At 37.1% G+C, this 20,732-nt stretch overlaps 1 protein-coding gene across 1 annotated transcript in view; it reads left to right on the plus strand.

Annotated features, from left to right (window-relative positions):
- CPED1 (cadherin like and PC-esterase domain containing 1) overlaps positions 1-20,732 on the plus strand; it is a 290,822-nt gene that overhangs the window by 81,414 nt on the left and 188,676 nt on the right. Inside the window, exons 5-6 of the mRNA XM_065883571.1 lie at positions 8,130-8,262; positions 9,459-9,627. Coding sequence (XP_065739643.1) covers positions 8,130-8,262; positions 9,459-9,627 — 302 coding nt within the window. The remainder of the gene's footprint in view (positions 1-8,129; positions 8,263-9,458; positions 9,628-20,732) is intronic.

Raw genomic sequence — 20,732 nt, forward strand, 5'->3', positions numbered from 1 at the left:
TTACCCTCAAATAATAACACATGGTAACATTAATTCTTTACTTATCATGTGTCAGACACTGTGTCAAGCCCTTTATCTACTTACTCTTTTAACCCTCTGTAACCATCTGTGGGGCAGATACTGATATGCCTTCTTTAGATAGAGGAATGAAAGCTCCAAGAACATCTGAGCTACACAGCTGGAAAGGAGCAGATCCATATCTCAGGTACCATGCTATACCTCTTGTAACAAGCTTGAGCCACTATACTGTATTTTAAGCCTGTCCCTTACAATGCAAGAAAATAAGAAAGGAGCTATTTAAGAAAGCCTAATACCTGGGCCTAATGAGAAAGGGAACTTGTTTACCACTTTTATTATTATTAGTCATCAATATTATTATTTGATCAACTAAAGTAATTCTTATAATTTCTTATTTATCATAATATTTACATATAAGGAGATATTAAGTGAATTTGCTGCAGGCAGGAGATTGTTTTGCTTTAGTCTTTTTTGTTTGTTTGTTTTAGTTTTTTAATAGGGAACTCAGTAACAGATGGGAATTGCCTACCCGGGGAGAGTCAGAAGCTCAGGTCCTCAGTGCTCACTGGCACTTTCTGGAGGGTCCTCTCTACCTTTCTTCTGTTACCGTTTTATCTGATGTGCCTACTCAGGCTCAGCTCCTTAAGCCATCCACAACCATTTTTAGGCAAAGTAGCAAATTTCACGGGACAAACCTCATACCGCAGCCGTATGCCTGGGGTTCGGGGCATCTCAGATGTGGGTGTAGCCACCAGCCTGAGGTCTGGGCCTCTGGAATGACAGTGACCACTTTGGGCCACGTGGAAGGACCAAGTATTAGTAGTCCTGGCTCTTCAAAGCTGCTCTTCTGACCTTTTTGGGAGGGCTTTTAGAATTCACTGGCTGTGCTGCCAAAAGGGTTTATAAAGCACCAATCTGGGGATGTGAAATTAATGAATGTAAGTAGAACAAAATTACGTTTTGTGGGTGATACATGATTTCTGTCAGAACAAGTAATTGCTTTGACCTGATGGCACATCTGCTGTTGGGTAGTGGCGAGTGCAGACTGAGCCCGGCTGCATATGTGTGGATCCCATCTTGACGTCTTAATAGCCCACTGTCCTTGGGCAAGTTTCTTACTTTCTCCATGCTTCAGTTTTCTGTCTGCAGTGTAGGGACAATAATGACTCTGCCTCCTGGGGTTGGTAGGAGGGTCGAAGGAGTTCATGCACTTAAAGTACTTGGAACAATGCCTCACACAGAATCAGCAACCCACGAACATTAAGTATTTAATAAGCACTTCCATAAATATTAGTTGCTTCAGTAAGTATTTCCATAAATATTTGTTGATAAGTACTAACCACTGCTCCTATCCATTTGGTGAGACCCATGTTTTTCAGGATTCACTAACCTGGGAATAAAGCTAGGATATATATATATATTTTTTAACATATTTATTGGAGTATAATTGCTTTACAATGGTGTGTTAGTTTCTCCTGTATAACAAAGTGAATCAGCTATACATATACATATATCCCCATATCCCCTCCCTCTTGCGTCTCCCTCCCACCCTCCCTACCCCACCCCTCTAGGTGGTCACAAAGCACTGAGCTGATCTCCCTGTGCGATGCAACTTAAAGCGAGGATCTTAAAATGGTCACAAAAACATTTCTTTGCCTCCACGTACACTCACTATCTTCAGGTCTCTTCATCTCAAAATCCTGCTTCCAATCACTTTTGGATCATCCTAAAGCAATCCTTTCATTCATTCCTATCAGACCTCACAGTCTTTTTGGATAAATTTATTTATTAATCTCTGGTGGATCTGGAAGGAACAAGCCCTAATGTAATGCCCTAACTTTGATTCAAAGGACAAATAAAAGGCAAGTACTTTATAGTGTAACAATTTGTAATCTAATATGTAAATGTTTAGGCATAATGACAGCATAAGGAGTAATGAAATAGTCAAATGCTCCCTCTTTTATTTGGAATCTCCATGAATGTGACAGGTACAAATTCAGATTGGTGCAGTTGGATCATAAGGAAACTAAGATTCCACGGGTCACATCGCTGTCGGTGAACAACTCTTGAGACAGTCACAAGCAAAACAAAGTATAGTGTTCCCTTGCTTGACTATGAAATCGCACTCCTGAAAAATTCAGGGTATGTTAAAACTGGGTAAAGTGCTTGGGGTTTATATATAAAATGGAGTCAAGCTCCAGGTTCAAATAATTACCAACAGGCTTTTCATCCACTTCAATGTCCAGTGAGACATTCAAAAGTGATATAGGGTGGGGGAGAATTTACTGTTTTGCACAGAGCGATATTCAACATAGTAACAGCTGTTGTGGTATGTGCCTTGGCCGATGAGAATGGATATCTCACTATTCAAACGGGCGCTGGACTCTGCACCTTACCAATACATTCCAAGTAAACATCAGCCTTATGCTACATAAGGCAGAGATCTGGGCTTTATAACCCTCATCTATTAAATTTCAGTAGCATTCTTGATCATTGTGATGGCCTCAAATGCCCCCTTTGTCTCAGAGGGTGTACCTTATGTGCTCATGAACACAATCCTCTTATACTCGATACCGTGTCCACTATTTTCTCCATTTCTGCTCTGGTGCCCTGTGGTCATCTACTGCCAATGTAACCGCTGGTCACACCCACCAAAGGTGTTCTGCCACTGGAGTGCCCCATGGCAGAGGCTGCTGCTGCACCTGCCATTGTCTGTGCTGTCCCATGCCCAGTGTAAGGGATCCTGAGGTTCACGCTGTGCCTGCTTCTCCTCTGGCTGCTGCTGAAACTGTTGGTGCCATGTCCCATGTACCAGTCACTGTCTTGTCCATTGGCTGGAAGTCTACCGGTATTCTCAGAAGCCTGAATAAGTCAACACTAAATTGATTCAGCAGTAAAAAATCAATAGTCAAAATCTTCCTTTATGTTATTTTTTTTCTATTGTATGTAATGTTACACTCTCACTAAAAAAAACATTCTTTCAGTATTGTTTTAGCTTCTGACCTAAAACCTGGAGTGGCAGTAAGGCCTGTGGAATATAGGAGCAACATACTAAAAGCTGCCCTTCTCTTTCATGTTGTCCTGTTATCCTTGGACTTCTCTTCCATCCACTCTTTTTTCTCTAGGACAGATTCCTTACTATTAGGCTTTACCCACCGTTCTTCCAGTCAGGGCCAGACATAGTGAACTCCTAGCTGGACACGGATTGGTGTCACACTAAAACTCCATCACACTGGTCAATAATAACCAGACAGCATTCTTGTCATCATTCATTGACCATAGGGTTTCAAAGAACAGCCAAAGTAGGTGTCTTGTCTTATCCTAGTTGAGGGGGTTGGGATGGTCGTGTTTAATATCATTGAGTTCTAACAATGTCACGACTGGACCTGAAATATTTCTGTTGAGCATAGGGAAATAGGACTGCATTTATCCTTCAGATATAAAGCCATAGCTATTTATATTCTTGTGTTCCAAATATTGCAGAAGCGGGAATGTTTACTTTGTATCTAAATACAGAATTAAGAAAAAGAGAAAGATTATGTGGTTAAGTAAACTGATTATGCCTAATTTATCTTTTCGGTTCAGTATTTTGTAATGTTTCTGTTTCTAGATTCCTTCTCTCAGTCCTGTGTAGGTCATTCAGCAGCCAACTTTAGAAGAGCTTGTGTCATTTAAGAGAAAGAACTTTAAACTATATTCAAAGAGGACTACGAAAAGCAAAGATACCACCGGCAAAGTGATATTTAAAATTTTCCAGTTACATGAGTTATTGGTAAATCTACACGGGCTGTGCCACGAGCAAAACAATGTGCCAGGTGTACTCTGAGCTTTTAATTAAGAGAAATTTTACCTTTTGGACAGATTTTAATAGGGTATTTTGCTGTTTGTAAGCCATTGAAACAACGGTTTAAGCCATTCGTGGGTGAAAAGCCCTTAATTATGTAGAATATAGATCATGAGGGAAGCAAAACTGAAAAACAACCCCAAATCCTAGAGACTCATGTCAATTTGGAAAATTTCTAGTCGTGCCCCAATGTCACCTCAAGCCCCTAGAACTAATGGATTCTGTGAACGGTTTAAGTGATTTGGTAAATAAAAGCCAGATTTGGGGGACCGAAGAAAATGCTGAGTAAAGAGCAACATTCTCAGAGAAATCAGCTGTAGTGGTGAGTTGGAGGCCAGGTGAGTAGTTGTGAGGCAGCGAGCTGAAAACGTGAATCGCAAATCATTCCATGGATAATGGCGGCCATGAACCGTTGTCACTTTTCACTCTAGATCCATGAAATTGAATGCACAGCCCTTCTAATAGAAACTTAATGTACTTTTCTCTAAATCAGATTTTGCTCACCTGCCTGTGTCTGTATCACCCCCCCTCGCCCTGCCTCTTCCTCATAGCTATATGCCCCAGCAGCCAAGTGGCCCAAGGGACCTGACCTTGGCCCCAGGGGATTAAGCCAGGTGTGGCAGGGAGCTTAGGCAAAAATAGCCCCTCCGAGGGCTTCCCTGGTGGCGCAGTGGTTGAGAGTCCGCCTGCCGATGCAGGGGACACGGGTTCGTGCCCCGGTCCGGGAGGATCCCACGTGCCGCGGAGCGACTGGGTCCGTGAGCCATGGCCGCTGAGCCTGCGCGTCCGGAGCCTGTGCTCCGCAGCGGGAGAGGCCACAGCGGTGAGAGGCCCGCGTACCGCACACAAAAAAAGGCCCCTCCGAGAGAATGCTGAGCATTAGGTTGTGTTAAGCAAACAAATAAATTAATTAAAACGCCCCCTCCAACAACAGCATGATTTACTGGTAAATAAGCCTTGAGGAGTAGTTTAAATTTTTTAATAGTTTTTTTGTTTCTTTGTTTTTGAGAGTAGAGCTGGGAACAATATGGCAGCCAAGGGGCAATTAGCCTTATTCAACACACAATGAAATTTCTGCAAAATTCTACTCTTACAACCCTCTTTTTCCCCTAGGCAACCCCCTCAGCTCACCAAAACACCATCCTGCACATCCGCTCTCCTCAATGGTCTCTTTGTCCACTTTCCTCTCTAACTCATTTATATAGATTTAAAAATAAATTTATTTTTTCCCATACTTCAAACAACATTACGAAGATTTGGTTCCCATATAAGCATGTATCATTCTTTCTTAGAGAGGAAAAGAGGACCAAAGGAGCAGAAACCTCTACTTTGATAATTTTTCACTGTTACTTAGCCTTTTCCCCTTTTGACTTAAAACTAGCTTGAATTTTTTCCACTACTTACAATCCAAGCTTTTGATTCAGCTTCCATTGGCTGGGTCTACAGAGTCAAACTCTAGCAGAGAGCTTGATTGTTAACTCATGACTTTGAACCCCTGAGTGATGCCACAGCTTACAGAATTTTTTAAAGCCATGACTGCACATCCCTAAGTTATTGAAAATGACTGAGATATTATTGGATACCAGAGAATTATTTTCCCTAAGACATTTAGCGTATTTTGTAAGAAATAGCAAGATATAAATGACATTATCCACCACCCACCTATTTTAAGGCATCTAAGTAGCAGCTTAGACCTGGAAGTACAGTCTGGGATTGCAAGGACATGCAAACAAGTGGTGTTAACTGAGATAAAATGCTGATGTCAAGGGGTGGTGGTGTGATGAATTGGAAGATTGGGATTGACATATTTACACTAATATGTATAAAATGGATAACTAATAAGAGCTTGCTGTATAAAAAAATAAATGAAATTCAAAATAAAACCCCAAAACAAAAAGCTCTGTAGCTTGAGTTAGAGTGTGTTAAATCTCTGGAAAATAATATATGTATATAATATAAATATATGTTTATATAATATATTAAATAAATTATATATAAATTAGGTAATTTGTATATATACATATGTATACACATATGAACACATAATCTAAAAGTAACTTGTCTGTACAAAAGATGTGAGATGTATGAAGAAAATATGAAGAATATTCTTATAGAAAATATTTATTTGAATTTAATGTCCTGGCCTAAATTCTACCCAGAGTAGAGAGTTTAGGGGGAAAAAATTCAAGATTTTAATCACCTTATTAACATCTTTAAAGACCAACAGTTATTTAACACTTCAGATATGAAGACCCTTCCCTCCCTTGGCTCAGTTAGTTGGTTAATTCTTTAGTCATTTACAAGATACAAAATAGGCCAAACGTACCTGGCTACTGATGGGCTTACCCAGCTCAAGGTGAAACTGAAGCACCAATTCAGAAACTCTTGTCAGGCTCTGCTTGGCTTCTGACTTGCCCTTGGTGCCCTCATCTATGAGGAGTAGATTCCTGTGTCGCTCAGCCGAAACTGACATCCGCAGACTCCAGTCATATCACTGGTCAATTGGAGGGAAAGAACCTGAGGACAAAATGGTTCCGTAGGAACGTGTTTGCTCAGTGTCATAACCAAAAATCTCTTCTGACATATTTCCATGTTTTTGACCTATTTCTGGCATTGGGATCTCTGACCCTCATTAGATTTCATTTTGGCAATTGTCTCTAGTCTCTGAATGTTCTATATTTGTCTCACTCTTGGAGTCAGATATTATGAAAATATTGTTATTTTAAATATGTACTGGTTCACATATAATAAGTTTATTTGTAAATACTATAGAAGTGGAGAAGGAAATTGAAGGTGATACCATGTACCTTTTATTATACAAAAAATATAGAGTGAAAATTGAAAACGGAGTTGGTTCGTGAAGGTGCCATTAAAGAAGAGCTATGTTCATGCGTGTTTTCACTTAAAATAGGCTCAATGACTCACAGTGTTTGTGTCTTACATTTAAATTGAGATTGACTTGAATATACTTAAAAAAGAATTTGGAATCACTGTTACAAATTTCTAGTAAGTCATTTATTATTCTGATGTAAATGATATCAATAACATTTCATGGTTTACTCCAGAAAATGTTCCTGAGAAAAAGTTTAATATTAATAAAGTGATTAACTTATTTTTGCAGTGAGTGGGCTTAGACAGCTATTCTATTATCATATTTGTTGCACTCTAGGTACTAATGTTTGTGGGAGGTTGTGTTTCAAATTGTTATTAATGACGCTCATTAATTTATACCAAATTATTCATCTTTGGGCTTGCTGAAGTAGCCAAGTATTTTTTCTTTTCCTTTTCTTTTCCCCTGGAAAATTCATGTAGAAAAACATCAAAGCAAAATTAAGTTGCCATAAAGTAATAAAACAATCTTTCATGCTGCTTGATCATTGCAGTGAAATCATAGGGGCAAGAAATTGAAGTAGGAGTCTAGACATAGCTTTTATTACCAAGGAAAATGAGCAGAATTCAAGGTTTTTACGTTGTCATGGTTAAAACATAGAGGAGTCCATGGGGAAAATTGTTTTTGTAGAATTGCATGACTTTGACACTTCCACTGAAAAAGAGCAGAAAGGAGGGCATTTATGACTTGCATTTACTGAGTGCTCAGTAAGTAAACAGTTGATTGATTGGTTAGTTGGTGGAAACTTTATGCAATGATTACACTTTGATTTTTCTAACCTTGTACATACACCTATTTTTTAAAAGTATCAATATGAGTGTTCGGAAATAAGTCATTATTGTTGGTCTTTACTTTTACACACTTCAAAAACCCACTAAATAATATTTTACAAAATAATGAAGCACTCTGGTTGAGGTTACCAAGGTCATGAAGCATGACAAACTCTAGCACGTGAAGGACTGTATTGTCAGGAAATCAACTCAAGTTATCTATATAAAATTCTCATCGCAAACAGAAGTCAACTCCTGCAGCCACCATCCCCTAATCGAGAGAGCATCTCCTAGCTGTATGGAAGAAAGACCCTCTTGGTGTGGGACAGAAGGAGACATCAAATCTACTTCACCTTCTGAGAAAAAATTTTGAAATCAGTTATTATAATTGTTTTTCTAGTCTGTGGTAAGATAACATACTACAAAGCAAATGCCCCTCTAAACATGCCTTCATGCTTGAGGGATTGAACCTTGGTTCGGAATGGGGAGAGAATTTGTGGCCTCTTTCCCTTGGAACCAGTAGTTTAACATAGCAGACTCTATTATGGAAGCCATTCCAAAAGGAAACAATAGAATGACTGTTTTTTGCCCTGTTGAATCTTTTCAGAATTGCAACTTCCGGTGAGCCCGTCAGTATGTCTGGATCAGAGCATACAATTAAAGCTGAGTAATTCAAGTCACCTTTTAAAAACAGTGAAGTCATATATGTGGAAACCAGGAGACTGGAGACGTGAACAGCTGTAAGCTAATTATCTTGAATTGTTATGTCAAGCGTGCATTTTAAGAGATAGCTAATAAGAGAAAAGCACCAAACACATCTGGGGGTTTTACATGTTTGAATTATTAGGTTCTGTTATATAAATTTTAGGCTATCTCTTCTTAATAAATAATGCCACCATCGATTTTCTGCTACACTAATTCAAATCTATCTTGCCATAGAATAAACGTTTGGGTAAATAGGACTCTTATCCAGGAAGTTACATTAATGGAAATTGAATTTAAAACCTTGGCCATGTGAAACTAAAATTTTAACTTCCATTTTATACTCAAATAACATGCCTTGGTCTACGAGTATGGCTGAATGATTTTTTTCTATTATTATTTTTTTATGGCTCTGAGAAAGCAACTGTAGGGTACCAAGTTATTCAAGTTACCTTCAGGGAAAGGATTTTGTCATGTAGATAAATTATAGTGAAAAATTAAGAGATTTTAATTATCTTACCCAACACACAAAATAGTTTGCCCCATGTAATTTTATAATTATTAGGTAGTATTCCACAGTTAATAGTTTTTATTGAAGAATCGTATGCATTTCTGCTCACCTAGACTTCAAAAGATGAAACAGCACAGTCTTTTCATTGATCAAACTTAGATATTTGAAATATAGAAATATGATGCCGAAAAGAAAATAGTTATACATTTTGGTATCATTTATAATGAAATTATGTTTGTTTTATCACAAAATATTTAACTAGTGTTATTTTTCCTTTTTTAGACTGAAGTGTTTCCTAATACTTCATCCCTTAAATTAACCCTTAATTATCTGTGGTGCAGGTTATTAGGTAGAATCAAATTAGTGGGGAAAGTATTTCGGCATATTTTTGGTGACCTGCCTGTCCACTATTGAGAAACAGTATCTTTTCTTGTGGAGGATAAGATAGAGCAAAGGTAGGAGAGGGCAGAACCAGAAAATTTCAGGGGTATCCTAAACTTTTATATGTATCACTTTTGTTGGGATGGTACCAGATGTGACTAATTTAAATTTTTTAGATCTTTAAGCCTCATTTCAGGTACAATTTTAGACATCGTTTAAGACAACCCATACACTGAAAGCTGGGGTCCAGTGAAAGAGAGATGGGGTGTACAAAGCTCTGAGGCAATTTATAAATTACATACCCCAAATTATGGAGCTTTAATTATATTTTTAATTTTTTAGGAATCAAACCACAGTCCTAGCTCCACAAGAAACACTCTTGAGAGCCAAAGATTTATCCGTAATTCTTAAAGCGTATGTGCTGGTGACATCCTTAACTCCTCTGCGTGCATTCATTCATTCGACTGGCACGGTTTGGAATCCACCAAAGAAAAAACGCTTCACTGTCAAGGTAAAATTTCCATTGTTGCAGTTATTTCCCACAAAGTATACTGGAGATAAGTAAAGTGAGTTGGGCTGCCTTTCTCCGACCTTTATGATTATCAAATCCCAAGGAGCAAAGATTGTATCGTTTTATTGCTGCAAGCAGAGATTTTCATTTAATAGGTGCAGGTTCAAAAATGAACTGGAAACAGCTTAATTCACTAGGGATCACAAAGGCTACATCTTCTTTTTCTCTCAATTCATCTTTTTAGTTCAGTTCTTTGACCCATTGTAGAACTAGTTCTCAGCTGTGGTCTGTTTTTCTTGACTTTCCACTCATTCAAGAAAAATGTAGTCAGTGCAACAGAGGAAAATATAATTTTGCCCTTATGCTTTTTGCTTCATTTTTAGGAAGCATAATGCCTGTTTCATTTCACCATTCAATATGGAATATTTGCTGAGTAAAAAACAATGCTCTCAAGGGTGCCTGACATAGTAGCCATGACATAAAGCATGATGAGAAAGTTTTCAAGGTAGAACTTAATAATAACCTACTTAATAATAACCTCCAAAAAGTTTAGTTATAAGAGGTAATTCAGGTTAGCTCATTCGAAAATAAGGTCTAGTGAGAATATACGTGATACATTTTAAGGAGTTTCTGATTTTACAGAAATAATTTTTCAAAGTGTAGTTAAGGGGAAATGCACACATGCATTCTTTCAGTTTCTTCCCACTTCCTCATATCTGTTTTCTGAACAATTATTTCTGTAAGATCAAAGATGCCTTCAAAGAACAAATACTACCCGATCCCTCTTACAGAAGGAATCTAAACTAGTCAAACTCACAGAAGCGGAGAATAGAATGGTAGTTAGCAGGGGCTGGGGAAAGAGGGAAATAGGGAGGTGTTAGTCTAAGGGTCTAAAGTTTCAGTTATGCTAGATGAATAAGTCCTGGAGATCGACTTACAGTATAGCGCCTATAGTTAATAATACTGAGATTTGCTAAGAGGATAGATTTTATGTTCTTATCACTAAATAAATAAATAAATAGGGTGGGTGGAAACTTTTGAAGTGGATAGATACGTTTATGACTTGATTGTAGTGATGGTTTCATGGGCGTATACTTATCTCTAAACTCATCAAATTGTATGCATTAAATACGTACAGGTTTTTGTATTTTAATCATAAAAAAAGGCACAAGTGCCTTTTATAATTTTGAGAGATTTAAAAGTGACTGTACTTGATACTTTTCAGAATTTTTCTTACATAAACTGCACTTTAAGTTTTGGAAAATCTTCCAACAGGGAAAAAATTTTAAATGGTATGTTTAAAAATTGTCAGTTAAAAAACAGATAAGCATGACAAAAGATGCAGATGTTACATTACTTAGTAAAGTAGGTAACTGATATTTTAAGGAAATGGTGTTGATGACTTAGGTCTTAAGGGTGGTTTATTTTAAAGACAATCATCTCATCTCAATTATATCAGTATTAAGTGGTTTTTGATCAGGAAAAAGTGGAATCTAATTTGATTTGTCTTTCATGTTATCTCCCACAAGTCTTCACAGTGGCTGTTTATATTTCCCTAAGAACCTTTAATTATTCCCCAGTTGCCTTTTCTGTTAAGTTGAATTGTATGCAATTGCTGACAATTGGCCAGTTTTGACCTACAAAAAATTACAGTTTCATATGATTCAACCAAATAATTAGAAATCAGATATAGAGAGATACAAGAATCATAATCCTCTATTCATGTCACATTCATGTATTCGACAAATGTTTGTTGAGCAGAGATCCAAATCCCTGTCCTTGTAGAACTTGCAACATCTGTGTGTGCAAGCCTCCTCTCCTATTTTATCTTTTTTATTTAATACATTTTATCGCCGTTTCCCACTTAATTATCATTCCTCTCAAAGGCCATCATTATAATGATTTAATGTGTGTTTTTTGTGCATATTCTTGTAAAATAAGCATTTTTATTTTGTTATGCATGCAAGTATCTTTAGCATATAAACTGTATTATAGAGTTTTTCCTTTTTCTTTTACTATATATATATATATATATATATATATATATATACACATTGGGCCGTGCGGCATGTGGGATCTTAGTTCCCTGACCAGGGATCAAACCCATGCCCCGCCCCCTGCAGTGGAAGCGTGGAGTCTTAACAATTGGACCGCCAAGAAAGCCCCTCTGACTATTTTTTAAAATGCAGCACTACGTATTTTTAGGAAGAAACCTTCCACGTTGCTATGTGTATATCTTCTGTTACTTTTTCACTGATTTGCAGTATTAGTGATGTGTTTTCCCTTATAGTTTACCTCCCCATTGCTCCAGTGATAGACATCTGGATTGCTCCAGCTCTTGGCTAAAGCAAACAGTACTTCAAATGCACAAATCCTTGTATCTGACTCTTTATGAACCTGCATATGATTTTCTGAAGAGTGTATACCCAGAACTGGGATGGCTGGGGCATAAGATATAGGTTCATTTGATAGAATTAAATAATGCCAGCTCGCCCTCCAAAGTGCCTGTATCAATTTCTGTACCCCCACATAAGCCAACATTTGACCGTTTCCAGCTGTGACAGGTGAAAAGTGTTATTTTGATCTTGCAAATAGCTCAATTTGCCGTCTCTCTGTTAACTTTATCACAGTGTTATTTTTTGATTAGAAATCTTCAATTCATTAATCAAATTAATTTTTCCATATGCTTCCTCTTTGGGGATTTAGTTTCAGAAATCCTTTCTTATCTCTAAGTCACAAAGGTGTGCTTCTCCATTTTTTTCTATTACCTTTATAATTTTCCCTGGACATGTAAATATTTAATTCAACTAGAGATCACCTCTGATCCAGTTTTTTTCTTTTTTCCTAAATATTCCATTCTCACGGGCTAAAAACTCATCATTTCCTATGAATCTGACATCACTTTTGTTGTATAACTTTCCATATGTATATGGAGCCGCCTCTGATGTCTCTGTTCGGTTCCAGTTGGCCCACTCTTTTTTAATATTTTGGCAGTATAAGTATGTCTTCATGCCTGACACGGGAGGTACCTCTTGTCTACTTCTTCTTTTCAAGATTGTTAACTATGTGGTGGGCGTTTATTTCCTCATAAACATTTTAGAATATCAATTATACTTTTAAACTCCTACTGGATCCACCTCCTAGAGTAATGGAAATAAAAACAAAAATAAACAAATGGGACCTAATGAAACTTAAAAAGTTTTGCAAAGCAAAGAAAACTACAAACAAGACGAAAAGACAGCCCTCAGAATGGGAGAAAATATTTGCAAATGAATCAACGGGCAAAGGATTAATCTCCAAAATATATGAACAGCTCATGCAGCTCAATGTTAAAAAAAACAAAAACCCAATCAAAAAATGGGCAGGAGACCTAAATAGACATTTCTCCAAAGAAGGCATACAGATGGCCAAGAGACACATGAAAAGCGGCTCAACATCACTAATTATTAGAGAAATGCAAATCAAAACCACAATGAGCTATCACCTCACACCAGTTAGAGTGGGCATCATCAGAAAATCTACAAACAACAAATGCTGGAGAGGGTGTGGAGAAAAGGGAGCCCTCTTGCACTGTTGGTGGGAATGTAAATTGATACAGCCACTTTGGAGAACAGTATGGAGGTTCCTTAAAAAACTAAACATAGGGGCTTCCCTGGTGGCGCAGTGATTGAGAGTCCGCCTGCCGATGCAGGGGACATGGGTTCGTGCCCTGGTCCGGGAGGATCCCACATGCTGCAGAGCGGCTGGGCCTGTGAGCCATGGCCGCTGGGCCGGCGTGTCCAGAGCCTGTGCTCCGCAACGGGAGAGACCACAACAGTGAGAGGCCCGCGTACTGCCAAAAAAAAAAAAACAAAAAAAACACTAAATATAGAATTACCATACGATCCAGCAATCCCACTACCAGGCATATACCCAGAGAAAACCATAATGCAAAAAGACACATGCACCCCAATGTTCATTGCAGCACTATTTACAATAGCCAGGTCATGGAAGCAACCTAAATGCCCCTCGACAGACGAATGGATAAAGAAGATGTGGTACATATATGCAATGGAATATTACTCAGCCATAAAAAGGAATGAAATTGGGTCATCTGTAGAGACGTGGATGGATCTAGAGACTGTCATACAGAGTGAACTAAGTCATAAAGAGAAAAACAAATATTGTATATTAAAGCATATATGTGGAACCTAGAAAAATGGTACAGATGAACTGGTTTGCAGGGCAGAAATAGAGACACAGATGTAGAGAACAAACGTATGCACACCAAGGGGGGAAAGTGGCGGGGGTGGTGGTGGTGGAATGAATTGGGAGATTGGGATTGATACATATACACTAATATGTATAAAATAGATAACTTATAAGAACCTGCTGTTTAAAAAAATAAATAAAATTAAAAAAAAAAATCCTACTGGAATTTCAATATAATACTGAATTTTTAGCTTAATTTTTGAAGAGTTGATTATTCATAATATTGTCTTTCCATTTATTCAGGTCATTTTATTTGTCCTTTATTAGAGTTTAATTTTTATTCCTCCACAGAGATCTTATATGGTTTTGCTTAAGTTTATTTCAAGATTCCTGGGAGTATTTTTTGATATTGTTATTTATTTATTTATTTATTTTTTAACATCTTTATTGGAGTATAATTGCTTTACAGTGGTGTGTTAGTTTCTGATGTATGACAAAGTGAATCAGCTATACAGATACATATATCCCCATATCCCCTCCCTCTTGTGTCTCCCTCCCAACCTCCCTATCCCACCCCTGTAGTTGGTCACATAGCACCGAGCTGATCTCCCTGTGCTATGCGGCTGCTTCCCACTGGCTATCTATTTTACATTTGCTAGTGTATATATGGCACTGCTACTCTCTCACTTCGTCACAGCTTACCCTTCCCCTTCCCCATGTCCTCAAGTCCATTCTCTACTTCTGCATCTTTATTCCTGTCCTCCCCCTAGGTTCATCAGAACCATTTTCTTTTTTAGATTCCATATATATGTGTTAACATACGGTATTTGTTTTTCTCTTTCTGACTGACTTCACTCTGTATGACAAACTCTAGGTCCATCCAGCTCACTACAAATAACTCAATTTCATTTCTTTTTATGGTTGAGTAATATTCCATTGTATATATGTGCCACATCTTCTTTATCCATTCATCTGTCAGTGGACACTTAGGTTGCTTCCATGTCCTGGCTACTGTAAATAGTGCTGCAATGAACATTCTGGTATGACTCTTTTTGAATTATGGTTTTCTCAGGGTATATGCCCAGTAGTGGGATTGCTGGGTCATATGGTAGTTCTATTTTTAGTTTTTTAAGGAACCTCCATACTGCTCTCCATAGTGAGAACAGTAGTGGCTGTATCAATTTACATTCCCACCAACAGTGCAAGAGGGTTCCCTTTTCTCCACACTCTCTCCAGTATTTATTGTTCGTAGATTTTTTGATGATGGCCATTCTGACTGGTGTGAGGTGATACCTCATTGTGGTTTTGATTTGCATTTCTCTAATGATTAGCGGTGTTGAGCATCCTTTCATGTGTTTGTTGGCAATTTGTATATCTTCTTTGGAGAAATGTCCGTTTAGGTCTTCTTCCCATTTTTTGGACTGGGTTGTTTGTTTTTTTGATATTGAGCTGCATGAGTTGCTTGTATATTTTGGAGATTAATCTTTTGTCAGTTGCTTTGTTTGCAAATGTTTTCTCCCATTCTGAGGGTTATCTTTTCACCCTGTTTATGGTTTTCTTTGCTATGCAAAAGCTTTTAAGTTTCATTCGGTCCCATTTGTTTATTTTTGTTTTTATTTCCATTTCTCTAGGAGGTGGGTCAAAAAGGATCTTGCTGTGCTTTATGCCATAGAGTGTTCTGCCTATGTTTTCCTGTAAGAGTTTTATAGTGTCTGGCCTTGCATTTAGGTCGCTAATCCATTTTTAGTTTATTTTTGTGTAAGGTGTTAGGGAGTGTTCTAAGTTCATTCTTTTACATGTAGCTGTCCAGTTTTCCCAGCACCACTTATTGAAGAGGCTGTCTTTTCTCCATTGTATTCTCTTGCCTCCCCTATCAAAGATAAGGTGACCATATGTGCATAGGTTTATCTCTGGGCTTTCTATGCTGTTCCATTGATCTGTATTTCTGTTTTTGTGCTGGTACCATACTGTCTTGATTACTGTACCTTTGTAGTATAAAATAAAGTCAGGGAGCCTGATTCCTCCAGCTCTGTTTTTCTTTCTCAAGAGTGCTTTGGCTCTTAGGGTCTTATGTATGTCCATACAAATTGTGAAGTTTCTTGTTCTAATTCTGTGAAAAATGCCATTGGTAGTTTGATAGGGATTGCACTGAATCTGTAGATTGCTTTGGGTAGTATAGTCATTTTCACAATTTTGATTCTTCTAATCCAAGAACATCGTATATCTCTCCATCTGTTTATATCATCTTTAATTTCATATGGGTCTTTCATCTCCTTAGGTAGGTTTATTCCTAGCTAGTCTACTCTTTTTGTTGCAGTGGTTAATGGGAGTGTTTCCATAAATGTTCCTTCAGAGTTTTCATCATTAATGTATAGGAATGCAAGAGATTTCGGTGCATTAATTTTGTATCCTGCTACTTTACAAAATTCATTGATTAGCTCTAGTAGTTTTCTGGTAGGATCTTTAGGATTCTCTATATATAGTATCATGTCATCTGCAACAGTGACAGTTTTACTTCTTCTTTTCCGATTTGGATTCCTTTTATTTCTTTTTTTTCTCTGATTGCTGTGGCTAAAACTTCCAAAACTATGTTGAATAATAGTGCTGAGAGTGGGCAACCTTGTCTTGTTCCTGATCTTAGTGGAAATGGTTTCACTTTTTCACCATTGAGAATGATGTTGGCTGTGGGTTTGTCATATATATGACCTTTATTATGTTGAGGTAGGTTCCCTCCACGCCCTTTCTGGAGAGTTTTTATCATAAATGGGTGTTGAATTTTGTCGAAAGCTTTTTCTGAATCTATTGAGCTGATCATATGGTTTTTATCCTTCAGTTTGTTAATATGGTATATCACATTGATTTGCATATATTGAAGAATCCTTGCATTCCTGGGATAAACCCCACTTGATCATGGTGTATGATCCTTTTAATGTGCTGGTGGATTCTGTTTGCTAGTATTTTGTTGAGGATTTTTGCATCTATGTTCATCAGTGATACTGGCCTGTAGTTTTCTTCCTTTGTTACATCTTTGTCTGGTTTTGGTATCAGGGTGATGGTGGCCTCATAGAATGAGTTTGGGAGTGTTCCTCCCTCTGCTATATTTTGGAAGAGTTTGTGAAGGATAGGTGTTAGCTCTTCTCTAAATGTTTGATAGAATTCACCTGTGAGGTCATCTGGTCCTGGGCTTTTGTTTGTTGGAAGATTTTTAATAACAGTTTCATTTTCAGTGCTTGTGATTGGTCTGTTTATATTTTCTATTTCTTCCTGGTTCAGTCTCAGAATGTTGTGCTTTTGTAAGAATTTGTCCTTTTCTTCCAGGGTGTCCATTTATTGGCACATAGTTGCCTGTGGTAATCTCTCATGATCCTTTGTATTTCTGCAAGGTCAGTTGTTACTTCTCCTTTTTCATTTCTAATTCTATTGATTTGAGTCTTCTCCCTTTTTTTCTTGATGAGTCTAAATTTCGTTTATCTTCTCAAAGAACCACCTTTCAGTTTTATTGATCTTTGCTATTGTTTCCTTCATCTCTTTTTCATTTATTTCTGATCTTTTCTTTATGATTTCTTTCCTTCTGGTAACTTTGGGATATTTTTGTTCTTCTTTCTCTAATAGCTTTAGATGTAAGTTTAGGCTGTTTATTTGAAATGTTTCTTGTTTTTTGAGGTAGGCATGTATTACTATAAACTTCCCTCTTAGAACTTCTTTTGCTGAATCCCATAGGTTTTGGGCTGTTGTGTTTTGATCGTCATTTGTTTCTAGGTATTTTTTAATTTCCTCTTTGATTTCTTCAGTGATCTCTTGGTTATATAGTAGCATATTGTTTAGCCTCTATGTGTTTTTATTTTTTACAGATTTTTTCCTGTAATTGATATCTAGTCTCATAGTGTTGTGGTCAGAAAAGAAACTTGATATGATTTCAATTTTCTTAAGTTTACCAAGGCTTGATATGTGACCCAAGATATGATCTATCCTGGAGAATGTTCCATGAGCACTTGAGAAGAAAGTGTATTCTGTTGTTTTTGGATGGAATGTCCTATAAATATCAATTAAGTCCATCTTGTTTAATGTGTCATTTAAAGCTTGTGTTTCCTTATTTATTTTCATTTTGGATGATCTGTTTGCTGGTGAAAGTGTGGTGTTAAAGTCCCCTACTATGATTGCGTTACTGTCGATTTCCTCTTCTGTGGCTGTTAGCATTTGCCTTATGTATTGAGGTGCTCCTATGTTGGGTGCATAAATATTTTTGATTGTTATATCCTCTTGGATTGATCCCTTCATCATTATGTAGTGTCCTTCTTTGTGTCTTGTAATAGTCTTTATTTTAAAGTCTATTTTGTCTGCTATGAGAATTGCTACTCCAGCTTTCTTTTGATTTCCATTTGCATGGAATACCTTTTTCCATCCCCTCACTTTCAGTCTGTATGTGTCCCTAGATCTGAAGTGGGTCTTTGTACACAGCCTGTATATGGGTCTTGTTTTTGTATCCATTCAGCCAGTTTGTGTCTTTTGGTTGGAGCATTTAATCCATTTCCTTGTAAGGTAGTTATCGATATGTATGTTCCTATTACCATTTTCTTAATTGTTTTGGGTTTGTTATTGTAGGTCTTTTCCTTGTCTTGTGTTTCCTGCCTAGAGAAGTTCCTTTAGCATTTTTTGTAAAGCTGGTCTGGTGGTACTGAATTCTCTAAACTTCTGCTTGTCTATAAAGGTTTTAATTTCTCTGTCGAATCTGAATGAGATCCTTGCTGGGGAGAATAATCTTGGTTGTAGGTTTTTCCCTTTCATCACTTTAAATATGTCCTGCCACTGCCTTCTGGCTTGCAGATTTTCTAGTGAAAGATCCGCTGCTGACCTTATGGGTATTCTGTCCTATGTTTTTTGTTGCTTTTCTCTTGCTGCTTTTAATATTTTTCTTTGTATTTAATTTTTGATAGTTTTATTAGTATGTGTCTCGGTGTGTTTCTCTTTGGGTTTATCCTCTATGGGACTCTCTGTGCTTCCTGGACTTGATTGGCTATTTCCTTTCCCATGTTAGGGAAGTTTTCAACTATAATCTCTTCAAATATTTTCTCAGAGGTTTTCTTTTTCTCTTCTCCTTCTGGGACCTCTATAATTCTAATGTTGGTGCATTTGATGTTGTCCCAGAGGCCTCTGAGACTGTCCTCAGTTCTGTTCATTCTTTTTTCTTTATTCTGCTCCCTGGCAGTTTTTCCATCATTTTATCTTCCAACTCACTTATCTGTTCTTCTGCCTCAGTTATTCTGCTATTGATTCCTTCTAAAGTATTTTTAATTTCAGTTATTTTTTTGTTCATCATTGTTTGTTTGCTCTTTAGTTCTTCTAGATCTTTGTTAAATGTTTCTTGTATTTTCTCCATTCTGTTTCCAAGATTTTCGATCATCTTTACTATCATTACTCTGAATTCTTTTTCAGGTAGTTTGCCTATGTCGTCTTCATTTATTTGGTCTTGTAGGTTTTTACCTTGCTCCTTCATCTGTAACATATTCTTTTGTCATTTCTTTTTTTTTTTTTTTTTTGATGGGTGGGTCTATATTCCTGTCTTACTGATTGTTTAGCCTGAGGTGTCCAAAACTGGAGTTTTCGGGCAGTTGGATAGAGCCTGGTCTTGGTGCTGAGATTAGGACCTCTGGGAAGCCTCACTCCAATTAACCTGGGGTCTGAGGTTCTCTCTTAGTCCAGTGGTTTGGACTCAGAGCTCCCACCACAGGAGCTTGGGCCCGACCTCCTGCAAGCTGGTCATTGGCAGTTCCTCCCATCCCCTTTGGTGTCCGTAGTCCCCCAGTGATGCCTGGTAGGTGCCCTAGTTGTGCAGAGATGTGAATTCCATGTTCTTCTAGCCTGCCATCTTCAAGAAATACTATTTTTAAAGTGGAATTTCTATTTGATAAACTTGTTCCAATAATTTAACTATTAATATCATTGGTTTTACGAGGTGTTTTATCTGCAAATAAGGTCATGTTAATCTCTTTCCTCTTAATTCTTGGCTATCTTCTTTTCTACTTCCTTCTTTTTTTTTTTTCTTTTCCTTGACTAATGTTGCCAAGAATCTTTAAAAGCAGAACTGATAGTGGATGTTCTTGAGTTGAACATCTTTTAAGATGGGCACATCTCAAGTTTCTCCATTAAGTAAAATGCTCGCAGTAGGTTTTTGGTATGTAATCTTTGCAATGTCTGCCAAAGCAGTGAGAATAATATAATTAAGTACAATGGATCTATCATTACATTTCGGCCGTTACAATTTATAGGTAGTCTTGTTTCATCTGTACCCTCTCTACTCCCTTTCCCTAGCACTAATTTATTTTGAAACAAATACAAGACATCATATGATTTCATTTATAAATCTTTTTACAATATAACTCAAAGACATACGGATTTATAAACTTTACCAAGTCAAGGAAATTCTCTTTTATTTTTAGTTTGCTGGAAATCTTCATCGTGAAATGATTTTGAACTTCACCAACACTTTTTCTCTGCATTTTGAGATAATCATGATTTTTAATCCTCCTCAAGTTTATGTGTATTATATTGCTAGATTTTCTCTTAATAAAACCTCCTTGCATAAATGAGATAAAACCTACTTGATAAGTATGTGCTATTTTCAGTACTCTGTTGGATTTGTTTATTTACAATTTTTATACCTTTGATCATAAATTATGTAGATTTATATTTTCTTATATTTCTCATACTTGGTTTTTACAGTTGAGATTATTGTAGCTTCATAAAATTAAGCTGGATAACTTTCACTTTTTTTCAGTTTTTTGGAGCAACTTATATAAGATAGAAATTAGCTTACCCTCAGGAATTTGGTACAAGTCTCTTGAAAAAAATAGATTTGGAGGTTTTTTAAAATAGCATTGACATTTCAACTTATTAAAACATTTTGATTTTAAGTT

This window comes from Phocoena phocoena, chromosome 9 (assembly GCF_963924675.1).
Source record: "Phocoena phocoena chromosome 9, mPhoPho1.1, whole genome shotgun sequence".
NCBI lineage: Eukaryota > Metazoa > Chordata > Mammalia > Artiodactyla > Phocoenidae > Phocoena > Phocoena phocoena.